Below are 12,069 nucleotides of genomic sequence, written 5' to 3'. Positions count from 1 at the left end.
CCGCCTTTGGAGGTAACAGAGGAAACTGCTCCTCTGCCCCGGCCACAAGCCTCGCGATCAACCCACCCAGCGCACAAACTTTGTCTTTATTGCGGCCTGCAAAGGCCCGCACTTTGTCCAGCTGATGCCCTGGGAGACCCATTTCCTGGCTCCATGTTCCTGACTTGGGTTATGGGGCAACCCCTGGGCATTACCCTCCATGCCCTACAATGCTGTTGTCATTGCCACCTCTGCCGGGCGTGTTGCCTATGTCCACGCCTCAGGTCCCAGTAGTCATTCCGCCTGTTCCATCAGATGCACCAGAAGCATCTGCAATCGGTGTCTGCTCGGCCCACCTCCCCCACGGTGGCTTCTCCTTCTGGCTGCTCCAGCATCCCAGCTAGAAGCAGCACTGTGACAGCTGGCGAGGGGGCGATGGTGGCAAGGGCTTCCCTTCTCCCCACCTGACAGGGCTATTTGCATGGCTCCAGCCCGCGGCTCTGATGAGGATCCGCAGTCCGTAGCGCTGCCACTTCCAGACAGGATATATTCTGCCAGGCCCTTGGCGGCGTCTTTATGCAGGTAGCTCATCTCCCTGCCAGCAGCTCCTCCAGCGTTCCGGCTGGAAGCAGCAATGCAACAGTCGCCGTTACCAGGGGCGAAGGGGTGGTGGTGACGAGAACGGGTGACCGCCAGCCCTTTGTCCCTTCCCCAACAGCGGCTGTTGTGCTTCCGCTTCCAGCCGGGATGCTGGTGGAGGAGCTGCTGGTGGGAGGTGAGCTACATGCATAAAGACGCCGTCGAGGGCCTGGCAGAATATATCCCAGCTGGAAGTGGCAGAGCTCCGGACCGCCGATCCTCATCAGAGCCACGGGCTGGAGCTGTGCAAGAAGCCTGCTCAGGCGGGGAGGAAGGGAGGGAAGCCCGGGGCCGCCCATCCTCGGCATCGCCAGTAGCATCGGCTGTTTTGCTGCCGCTTCCAGCCAGGATATATTCTGCCAGGTCCTCGGCTGCATCCCTGTACCAGGGGCGAAGGGGGGGGGGGTGGCGAGGATGGGTGGGCCCGGGCTTCCATCCCTCCCGCTCGGGTGGGGAGGGAGGGAAGCCCTTGCCCATGCTTGCTGCTGCCATCCCCTCGCCCCTGGAGGCTGTCACAGTGCCGCTTCTGGCTGGTGTGGTAGTGGCTTCAGGGGGTGGGCGGCTGCTCCTGCCCTTCACCTTGTGGCTGCCAGTGCTTTTCTGGGGCACGTGAGCCAGCCAGACACTTCAGACAACAGATGAGCACCAGGCTGGAGGGCTGGGGCCACGCAAGAAGCCTGCTCAGGTGGGGGCGGGAGGGAACCCCTGACCACATCTCTAGTCCGCTAAGAAGCGATGGCCGGGAGCCCCTCTCTGCGTCTTTTGGCATGCACGGCTGTTGCTCTTCCTGTTGCTGGTTTTTGCATGTGCATGCGCACCAGGAACCAGATCACCAAATGGCCGACATGCATGTGCACCCTGGAAACAAAAATATTTTCCTGGCGTGTGCATGTGCACCGGGCGGCTCCACTTCTGCTTTCTGACATGCCAATGCGCATGAAGACAAGCTGGCTGCTGTGCCTGAACCCGGAAGAGCAACTGGTGATGGCTCTGTGTGCCAGGAGAAATGGCTCTGCGTGCTACTTCTGGCATGTGTGCCATAGGTTCGCCATCACGGATCTATAGCATTCAATAATTCTGTGTACATTATATCTAAAGGATGCAGGCATCCTTGTTTATGGCAGTGCTTAAAGGGTCTTTATAAGTTTTGTATTTCTGGTGCCTTTTGATCATATTTGGGAAAAATAGAATATCTTTCCTATTTTATGCGTTACAATTTGCAAACACTGGAATGTTCACAATGTCAATTGTTGTCAACTATTAAATCTGGAAAGTATCAGATTATAGAAAGGTCTTCTGGAAAAAAAATATTGCATCTTCTATCTTTATGACTTAGAACAACAATTTGGACTTTTTTTTTAACCTGTTCACCTCTCCCATTAAACTGGCTATGACACCACCACCAACCTCTTATAGATTGTAAATTACTTAGGAATCAACTTGATTTCCAAATATTTAGTATTGTGATTGCGGGTCTGTCTTGGACGTGCTTTCTTTTGCTTTCTACATCTAAGGTTTCTAATTACAATATTGCCCTACTTTTTAGATAAAATGGAAAGATATTACTAAAATATTTTGCATTTCAGTCTTCTCTAGTATAAGTATAATATTTATTGTCATTGTACTTAAATACAATGAAATTGGTACTGAACATATTTACAATTCCCCTTGTAGAAAACTAGCATTTTGGAAACTGCACTCTTACATGTATTACCTGAGAGTAATCTCTACAAAAGAGAACAGATTTTTTATTTTGAATAAAAATGCATGGAGTTGTTCTTCAAGTTTATTAAATGCATCAACAAATTTATGCTAAAGCATTAAAGTAAATTTAGGTATTAATAGTGATCACTAAAGTATTTCTAAAATATCCATTCCCCTCCCCTAAAAAGAATATGGGGGAAAGGAGTATATTTCTTCCCATGGGTTCACAATTTACCACTTAAATATACTGTTTGATTCTGGGTAAGGAAAAATAGAAAGAAAAATCATTTCAAGCTATATGTAGTAACAAAAAATGCCCCTTATACTCCTATTTAGAACTGTTTTGGACTTCTAAAACTTTACAACTAATAATAAATTACCTCTTCTGTCCACCCCCCAAACTGGTCCCTCTGAATGTACTATTATGATTTAAATCAAGATGTCTCTTACCTTCTTCTTCACTTTCGTGTTCCACTACTGCATTTTCTTCTTCAAAACTTCCAATACCTGATTCAATTTGAGGGGGCTGATGATGTTGCTGACTTATCTTGATGCGAATCAAGTTAATTTCCTTTTTTAGAAGCTTTGCTCGTTTGCTCCGAGACCCACTGGATTTCATTGCACAAGTGAGATCAAGTTTTTCCAACAGTTCTTTCAGCTGCTCTTCCAAAGACATGTGCACTCTGTTGGCAGGATTCAGTAACCTATCCACTGAATTAAAACACAGGCATTTACAATACTTTTCTATAGTATGAGGAACAGCATGACTCTGCTGCACAGTGATACTCAATTAAACGAAAACTATTAGGTTGCTATTTCAATTGACTTACACTGCAAACACTAAAGCAGCATCCTTTGTTAACACAGGACCTGAAGTTCGATCCTAGTTATTATTTTAAAACATTAAATCTCCCTATGCCTTTGGTGGAATGATTTTGCTGGCATAAAAAGCTGGATGGCATACCTTTCAAATTCAATTCTTGGCACCTTAAGAACAGATAATGCTGCTACCAAATAGGTAACTATGACCTCATCTGGCAATCAGCCAAGGTAGATAAAAAGTGAAGATTTTTTTAAAAATAAAAAAATTAAATCTGATTTTTTAAAAATCAAATTTATTTTAATAAATTGCTTTTGGAGTAAAAATCTACCTAAAGATAGTTTTCTATTTAAGATACATTAATAATTTAATTTATTCAGTATGAAATGGAGCTTAGTTATGTAGCATGAGGCTGCATAGTCTGCAATATTTACATTTTTGGTAAACTCATTCAATGAATCCAAGCTCTGCAAGCTAAGTAGGAAACCTTCATTTTATTTGCAAATAATAATATTAAAGATTCTAACCACCAGCAAGAATGAGTCCTTATATTTAAAGAGTACCTGTCATTTCAGATCTATCATGGTGGTGCCTTTTAACTGGCATCCACTCACCTGCTGCCCGTCATAACCCTCACTTTGTTGTGTCACTGCCGCATGACCAGCCGTCCCATTAAAAGGAATGGGACTGTCGGTGAGTCAACAGCGGGTCAGAGGAGGAGCCGCTGTGAGACTGAGATGACAGTTGCTCTTTAAAAAACATTGAATTAAACCAGTAGCTCCCAATGTGAGACCTACTCCCCAAAGGGGGGCAATTTGATTTTTAATGGGGGCAATTTGAACCTTGTTTAAACCAAGTTAATGGCCTTTAAGGCTTCTTACATGTGAGTAGAGTTCACTTTTTGAGTAAAGTAAGAATTATATGTCACTGGTTGGGTGTGTGTGTGTGTGTGTGTGTGTGTGTGTCAGGATTTTAAAGATGCTTAGGTGGGACATGGCCAAAAAAAGGTTGGGAATCATTGATTAAAATTAAAGCCTTTTTACCAGTGATTTAATGCACCCTGCAGTCAACTAACTTAATACACAAACTTGATAAATTGCTATAAAATTCATTCCTCCAGCAGCAATCCAATATGGAGTATGCTACTATTAATAAGTATTAATGAATTCAGTTCAGACACAACAATCACATTGTGCATAGATTTTTACTCCTGAAGCACAGCACAGATAGTTGTCCATTGCAAAGTAAGAACTGGCCAAATCTAACCTCTGCCTTGAAGTTAATGTTCAAATCAGCTTTTAATTTTAAGCGGCCAAAAATGATTTCTGTATTACTCATGCAGTTTATTTTTGTATCTCAAAGTATTACTTCAATGTTTTCAACATGTGTCACGTGGTGTTAGAACTCACAGGCTATATGCGTGATCAACCTAAGCAGTCTCATTAAAGCCCGTTTCATTTTATTTTCATAGTACAAAGCTCTATAGTGATAAAGGCCTCCAGCTATTCTATTAAAAGAAAATGCAATTAATTTCTGGAAGAGTCATTTATATCTAATATAGCCCTGAATTAAGTTGAACTTTATTCCTAAAATTATGAAACATTAACATCTTGGGGAGGCACTTATTTAATGATGCAGAACATACATTATTCCACCAGTCCTTTCTCAGTAAATAAAGATGAATAAGGCAATCAATAATTCTTTACATATCTACTAAACTGAATTAGCTGTCATTATGCTTTTGTTTTCCACTAGTACTTAAGTAGGAATTCATATTAATTGTATAAACAGTACAAAGGAAGGTCCAAGGTTTGTCTGTTGCACCTTGAACAAAAGAATGGTCTTTCTTGAAACATGATTGCAAAGTAATTGCTACATTGTCACTGTAGCAATCCTAGTAAACAAACAACATTTTCTGAAAGAATAAATTTAATACTAACATAATAATAATTTAAGGAAATAATTTATAGTAAAGCAAAATTCCTCTGTAAAACTCACCTTCCCTGCCATGTGAATTTAAGTTAAAAAAATCTAGTACAGCCCTATAAATATATTATGTAATTAAAAGCTACTAATTAAAAATATCTGTAAAGTAAGATGCTTAATTTACTACATTAACAAATCCACACCTCCGTACACCAATCATTCTCTCTCACAAATACAAACCAGCTTGGGATATATAGAGACATTATCTTCCAACAGAAAGAACAGTGAATAAATAAATATAAAAATGACAATTTGGGAAGAAACAATAGGAAGGGAAGTAGAAATATAGACAATTACGAAAACAGAGAAAAGGTATATTTAAATATTAGAAAAAAGCATTTCATTCATGAAGCAAATAGTCTCTTCCAAGCAATAGTTCAAAAGCACATAACAAAACATAACAGAGATATTTCAAATAGTCTCTCATCTTTTCCTTTTTTCTTATTAATAGTAATCCATCCACATCACCATTCAATTTTAAATGCAGAACTAATTTTAAAACAATTTGTGGTACAGGATTGTTGTTATGTACAGTTAATTATGTACAATTCTTGTCTAAGAATGTAGAAGAACATGGCTAAAATTGTTCATTTATTGCATAGAATAACCCACAAACATGTCTGTTCATATAAAAACGTGAAAACATTGCTGCAGTAGTTGATATTTATCTCCTTACCATCTTCCCAGGTAAAAGGTGGAGGAGATTCAAGTTTAGGCCGTTCAGGTAAGTGCATTCCAGTTTCATTATTATATCCAATTGCTTCAGCCTCTCTTCTAGCTTGTCTCAAAACAACACCTCCTTGATCTCTTAACCGCACAGCAGCCCTGTAGAATATTGTATCTTTTGCATTGTACTTCATACAGTTCTCAATAATAAGGTTGAAATCTTCTTCAAACTCATCTAGATTTCTATAACCTTGGCCATCTAACCGTTTTCTCATAGTAGAAAAGTCCATGGGATGTTTGATGTGATCCAAATAATCAGGAACCTGAAATACAGATTTTAAATGGAAGACATGTAGATAGGATGTATGGATAATTATGGGAATGCATGAAACCAAAACATGTATTTTGTTCCATGCACTGAACACAATTAGCTCAGAAGTTAAGTTACACCATTTTAGAACGGGGATGGGATGGGGAGTGGGGTGTTGTGGTTTCAATCCAGATGAACCAAACCTTGCAAGATGTCAATCATGCTGGTTTTTATCAAGAGAGATCTGGAGGGGTCTTACAGGATAAATAGAACAAGGCTGATACATTCTGTGTTTGTCTGAGCATCTTACTCCACTCTTTCCTCCACCCTAAGTTGCAGGTTGCCATTCCTTCTGTGTCATCTAAATTCCAGGAGCGAATATTTAACTGATCAGCAACACTCCCCAATAATCCCATTACTTCCTTTTCTTTATCTCTTTTTGTTGAGTGTTACCACCTGAATAGCACTCCTAGTGACGCTCATGTGCAAGTAATCAGCCCACCTTTCCCACAATCATCCCAATGCTTTCCCTTTCGTCCTTTAGACTCTGAATGCCACATCATTCCACTGACCTTCTCTTTTTCCTACTGTCCACATTCTGGACAACTGTCCATGTCTCAACATGTTGGTTTCAATCTGAACACAGGTTGCACAAAACCACCAGTTCTATGCATACAATATTCTGCACAGTCTTATATGCACTTTGAATAATATACTGAAATTCAAGATATTGTTTTGAAAAGCTGCAATGGATTATTAGAAAATATTAAGAAAAATCAAAATGACTTTATTGTACACTTTTTGACACTTAGAACTTGACTCTTGCATCTTATTCTAAGCATCCTATATTTAAACGATTTTTTTTGTCTCAAAATGAGTTTAACCTAATTAAGTTAATTTTAACATTTAAGCTTGGATTTCCAAGGAAGAAATGGTGAACAAAGTAACTTGGTTGGAAGCGAAGCAGATGATCATAGTGAAATGAAGAGTCAGAAAATAGACTCCTTCTTTGTAATTCCTCTGCAGACAAGGAGGACGTGAAATCACTCACAAGTATTTGAAACAGTTGTTCCTCACAAGGAAACAATAAGGTAACAGTCCCGGCTGGGTTTAGAACTCTGGAAGTTGAAGGAATAATCATCTTGCTCAAACCCTGGTTTGGTGCCTCAAAAGAACATTGGGTTTCCATATTTTTAAAAATCATTTTTGGAAACTGCTTGTTAACTAGTTTTAAGCTATTAGAAACTTTTGGATTTTATAACACTGAGTTACCTTTAATCCTTAGTGAAAGAAGTTTCAAAATTTAAGGACTTAATTTTATTTTCTGGAATAAGCAGAAAAAGGCTGATTACAGGTAATCCTCAATTTATGGTCATTCGTGTAATGACTGTCCAAAGATGTAATGGGACTGAAAAAAACTGAGTTATGACTGGTTCTTGCACTTATGACTGTTGCAGCTTTCCCTGTGGTCAAATGATCGAAACGTGCCTGCTTGGAAACCAGCATGTATGGTTTCAGCATCCCAGGGTTTATGTGGTCACCATTGGCAACCTTCCAAGAGAGCATACAATAAGCAAAACCAATGGGAAAGCCAGATTCACTTAACAATTATACGACTTGCTTAACAGTGATCATTCCCTTATGGATTATGGCAAAAAAAGGTTGCAAAATTGGGCATCTTCTCTTAACAGCTGTATTGCTTAGTGATGGAGCTTCAAATCTCAATGCTGGTCATGAGGACTACCTGTGAATCTTTGATGTTAGAAAGTTGTAAATGGATTAAAATCCATATGGATTCAAAATAACAGTTTGGAATTAATTAGAAGGAAGCTTTCCCATGTAAAAATGGGTTTGAATTCTTTAAAAAAGCATAAGAATTTAAACATCCCGGATTACAACTGTTTGTTTAGTGACTGTTCAAAGTAATCACGGTACTGAAAAAAATCTGGTCCAGGCACTTATAATCAACCCTTACACTTATAACCATTGCAACACCTGTATGTTCACATGGCAACCATCTCATATTTGTGCTTGATCGCAGGTCAATCCTAAAGTCATGTGACTGTAATTGATGCCCTCCCCCCCCCCTTTCTAGCAGAATTTCACAAGAATGGGTTTGCACCTATGATCACAGAGTTTGCTTCAACTGCAGCTTTGCTTAAACAGCTGTGATGATTCATTTAACGACCATCATAAAAATCAGGTCCGACTTGACTTACAATTCAAATGCTTGAAGTTCTTATCAAAATTGTGGTCCTTATTCCAGGAATATTTGTAGATAAAAGTAGATGAAACTAAAGATTACAATTAAAGAAGAACACCCAAACATGACTTATAACAGTGAATGAAGCAAAATATTTTAAAACATACTGAAGGATGTTTTTGAACAATGGACCCAGAACTTCATTTTAAGAGTGTCTGCCTATATAGACTGTATTTAAAAGTACTACAAAAAAGAACCAAGTATTACCTGACAGGATTGAGGTTGATTTGAAAATGAATTCAAAAATGACAAGTTACAAGAATGACATGGAAAACAAGATCACTTCCGGTTCCTGCAGGCGACGGACGTGCTGTCCGCCGCTCGTCTCCTCAGTGGGCTCCATAAGGAGCACAGGGGGCCTTGGAGGGGTGTCCTGCCGCAGGGCGGCTTGCTGAAACCCCCCGGACTCGGCGGCAGCCGGTGGGGGTGTTTTTCAGCCTCGCCCCAGGAGCCGGGGAGCGGGGGGGGGGCATGGTACAGCTTCAGGCTGTCCGCCCTTTCGCCGAATGGGCTCCGGGAGGAAGGAATTAATACAAGGAAGAGCGGCTGAATGCTGTTGATGGGGGAGCCATCCTGATCTCCTTAACTCTCGTTAAAGGATAAACAGCAGACTATTGTAAATTCGTGTTCAACTTATTTGAAACTGAAGATTAGAGGGGGGTGTTTCTTCTCTTTATCCCCCCCCCCTCGGATTAAGTGGCAATTGAATTAGCTCTCTCTATAGTGGAATGGAGAGAGAATAAAGGCTGACTCGTCACTTGAACTAACTATGTGAGAAAGATTGCTATCACAATTGCAAGAGATGATTGCTGAGCTGTTCTTTTTTTAAAAAAACTTTATGGAGATCTCCGTTTTTCTCCCTGTGAAAGGAGGAGTCAAGATGGCTCCCTTCCGTCTTTCTTTTTGCACTTACAAATGAAGTCTGCCTTTTGAAACTACCTTCGGGGAAAAAATAACCTCTGGTACTGTTTTATTACCCTCTCTGAGGGAAACCTGGATCTCTCCTGTTACATGGTCTTCCTGGACTTTGATTATTTGACTTTCCCCTTTCTGCTGTGCCTCGGTGCCTTGGAACTGTGAAGGAGAATTAACCTTTCCCGTTTGGATTTGCCTGTCTCCTTGGATCGGCACGGCTGTGTACTCCGCTGACGCCATTTTCTTTGTAAAAGACTTATACCATCTCTGAACTCAGACAAATGGGACCTAAGAAACCACCAACGGGCAAGTCATTTTCGGCTTCTGCGTCTGCCACCTCCAGTCCAAGCATGCAGCAAACGAAAATTACTTCATTGCTACAACAAAAAGGGTCTGGAGAGAGCTCAAAAGAACTATCTGTTACCCAAATGTTTCAAGAAATAATGAGGGGTCAAAATGAGTTGAAAAAAGAGGTGACAGATTTCAAAGATGAATAGAATAGAATAGAATAAATTTAATTTGAACTCAGAGATGTTAAACATCATATTTCAGAAAACAGAGAATTGTGGTGTTGGAGGCGGGAGCGGCTGGGCTGGGGGAGGAGGTTAAGGCAGTCCAGAAGGGAAATGTTGACCTGGAAAACTTTATGGCAAAAATAGAATTTGAAAGAATGTCCTTTTTTCTCAGATTCCAGAACCTACCAGAGACAGAAAATGAAGCCCTTAAGGATATTATGAGTACAATTTTAGCAGAATACATTAAGAGAAATAAAGAGCAGATGTGGTGGGATATGGATCTGGTTTACAGGATTAATTCAGCATATGCTAGAAGTCATAATGTTCCAAGGGAGGTACATGTTAAATTTCTCAGGAGGACCACAAGGGATGAGGTGCTAGGGACCCAAAGGGAGGGACCACTAAAATATAAAGATGAAGAAATCACCATTCTTAAGCAAATTCTGAAAAATAATATAATTTTATCAAAGAAATTATACAATAAGGGAGTTTGGTTTAGATGGCTATTGCCAGAGGCAATGTTGATTTTTTGGGAGGGAAATAGAATTAGAATTAATACAGTGCAAGAGGCTGAAGCCTTCATTAAAAAACACTTTTCTCTCCTAGAGGACGAACATAGGGAAGGTAGTGAAAAGGGTAGCAACGTGCAAGATATGAAGGAGGAGGGGGGCTGTGGCCCCACCTGGGGACAGGGAGGAAGGAGCAATATCGAAAGGCTCAGGTCACAAAAATAAATGTATTTGAAATATTTGTAATTGTTGATATACTAGAAAGTGACAAAGGAAAAGATGATTGAACACGATTTGATACAATGTAGAACAAGATTCTGTTTTTTGTTTATCTTTTACACATTGTTTTTAATATTGTAAAAATTGTGAGATTTGGAGGGATTTCTACCACTAGCATGGAAGCTGCCAAAATTTTCTATGTACCCTCTTACCTTTTCCCCAAAAAGTTTAAAAACCAATAAAATTCTTTTTTAAAAAATGGCATGGAAAAAGATGTCATACTGGACATGCAAAAGAAGTGAATTGTTTTAATAATACAAAGGAATAATTTTCCTATACCGGACTTACAAAAAAAACAAAAAAAGGCTTGTTGAAGCTTTGTAGAATGATATGAGAAAGGTCAAAGAAAAAAATGGAAAGAAATACTTATTTGAAGGGATTAAGAGCAAGACTGTTAGAAATAAATGGAATGAATATAAAGTAAATAAATACAAAATAAATATGTGGTTATCTGTGGTAACCCTTAGGACTTGAAATCAAGAGAGAGATGACTAAATTTTATAAATTTGTTGCAGATAAGAGATGGGATATAGAAGAGATCATTTGTTGCATTTTAAAAGAAGGTAATATTATTAAAATTGTTTATACTATGAAGGGAGAAGTAATTTCTTTATATATATGTTCTTTACCATATTCTTACTTTTTCTTTTAATTTGTATGATTTTTCTTTTCTTTACCTTCTATTTTTCTGTTTATTTTTCTAGGTTTGTATTAGATAGCACTATTGGAAACCTTTAATAAAATTATTTTTAAAGACATTTAAGTCAAATAATCTAGAACTATGTGTTCAAAATATTAATCTCTTCTCAGATTTTAATATTATATGCATTCAGAATTTAAGGAGCTACTGAAGCAATTCAGCTTTTCTCTTTCTAAATTTAATGTAGTTAAGCTATATTTTATTAAACTTTTTTTACAGTCAAAACAATGATAGATGTTACGTCTCTTACATTCTACTGCATCAACGAATTTTTCGATAGATCAGAAATGTTTAATTTTACCTCTTTAAGATTCACTGGTTGAGCAAATATACGAGCAGAATCCTTTTCCTGTAGCTGGTCCAGTACTGAACGCAACAGTACAGTAAATGGAGTCAGTTGAAGCTCCATGGCAACCTGTTCCACTTTGATCTGCACAACAGAGGACAATTATAATCTATTTTATAATCAAAATAGGGTCACTGGCTACTTTGCTCCTATAATAAATCATGATTAAAGCTTAAACTTATTAAAACTACACTTAGTGATAATTTCTACCACTCTAATGAAACTTTCACAATGAAGTCAGAGGCAGAAGGAATATGCATATGTGCATATATTTTTTTTTTAATACCACAGGAAAATAGGTAACATAAATTAATTGCAGAAATTATTTATTTAGCATTTACTTGGTCAGTTCAGACTTTAATTACATGCTTTATAGTTCACTTGATCACTTAACAAATCCAACTCTGGCATTTATTAATAAATTGTTAAGCCTGGTAG

The 12,069-nt window shown here is 39.0% G+C and overlaps 1 protein-coding gene across 5 annotated transcripts in view; it reads right to left on the bottom strand.

The window, feature by feature from the left end:
• BRD1 (bromodomain containing 1) overlaps positions 1 to 12,069 on the bottom strand; it is a 49,135-nt gene that overhangs the window by 21,034 nt on the left and 16,032 nt on the right. For all 5 annotated transcript variants that reach the window (XM_081958623.1, XM_081958624.1, XM_081958625.1 and 2 more), the window contains exons 5-7: positions 11,587 to 11,715; positions 5,805 to 6,117; positions 2,773 to 3,033 (exon numbers count right to left, since the gene is read on the bottom strand). In XM_081958623.1, coding sequence (XP_081814749.1) covers positions 2,773 to 3,033; positions 5,805 to 6,117; positions 11,587 to 11,715 — 703 coding nt within the window. The remainder of the gene's footprint in view (positions 1 to 2,772; positions 3,034 to 5,804; positions 6,118 to 11,586; positions 11,716 to 12,069) is intronic.

This window comes from Natrix helvetica (genome assembly GCF_964273705.1).
Source record: "Natrix helvetica genome assembly, chromosome: 6".
Taxonomy (NCBI): Eukaryota; Metazoa; Chordata; class Lepidosauria; order Squamata; family Natricidae; genus Natrix; species Natrix helvetica.
This window is presented reverse-complemented; position numbering and strand designations above follow the sequence as displayed.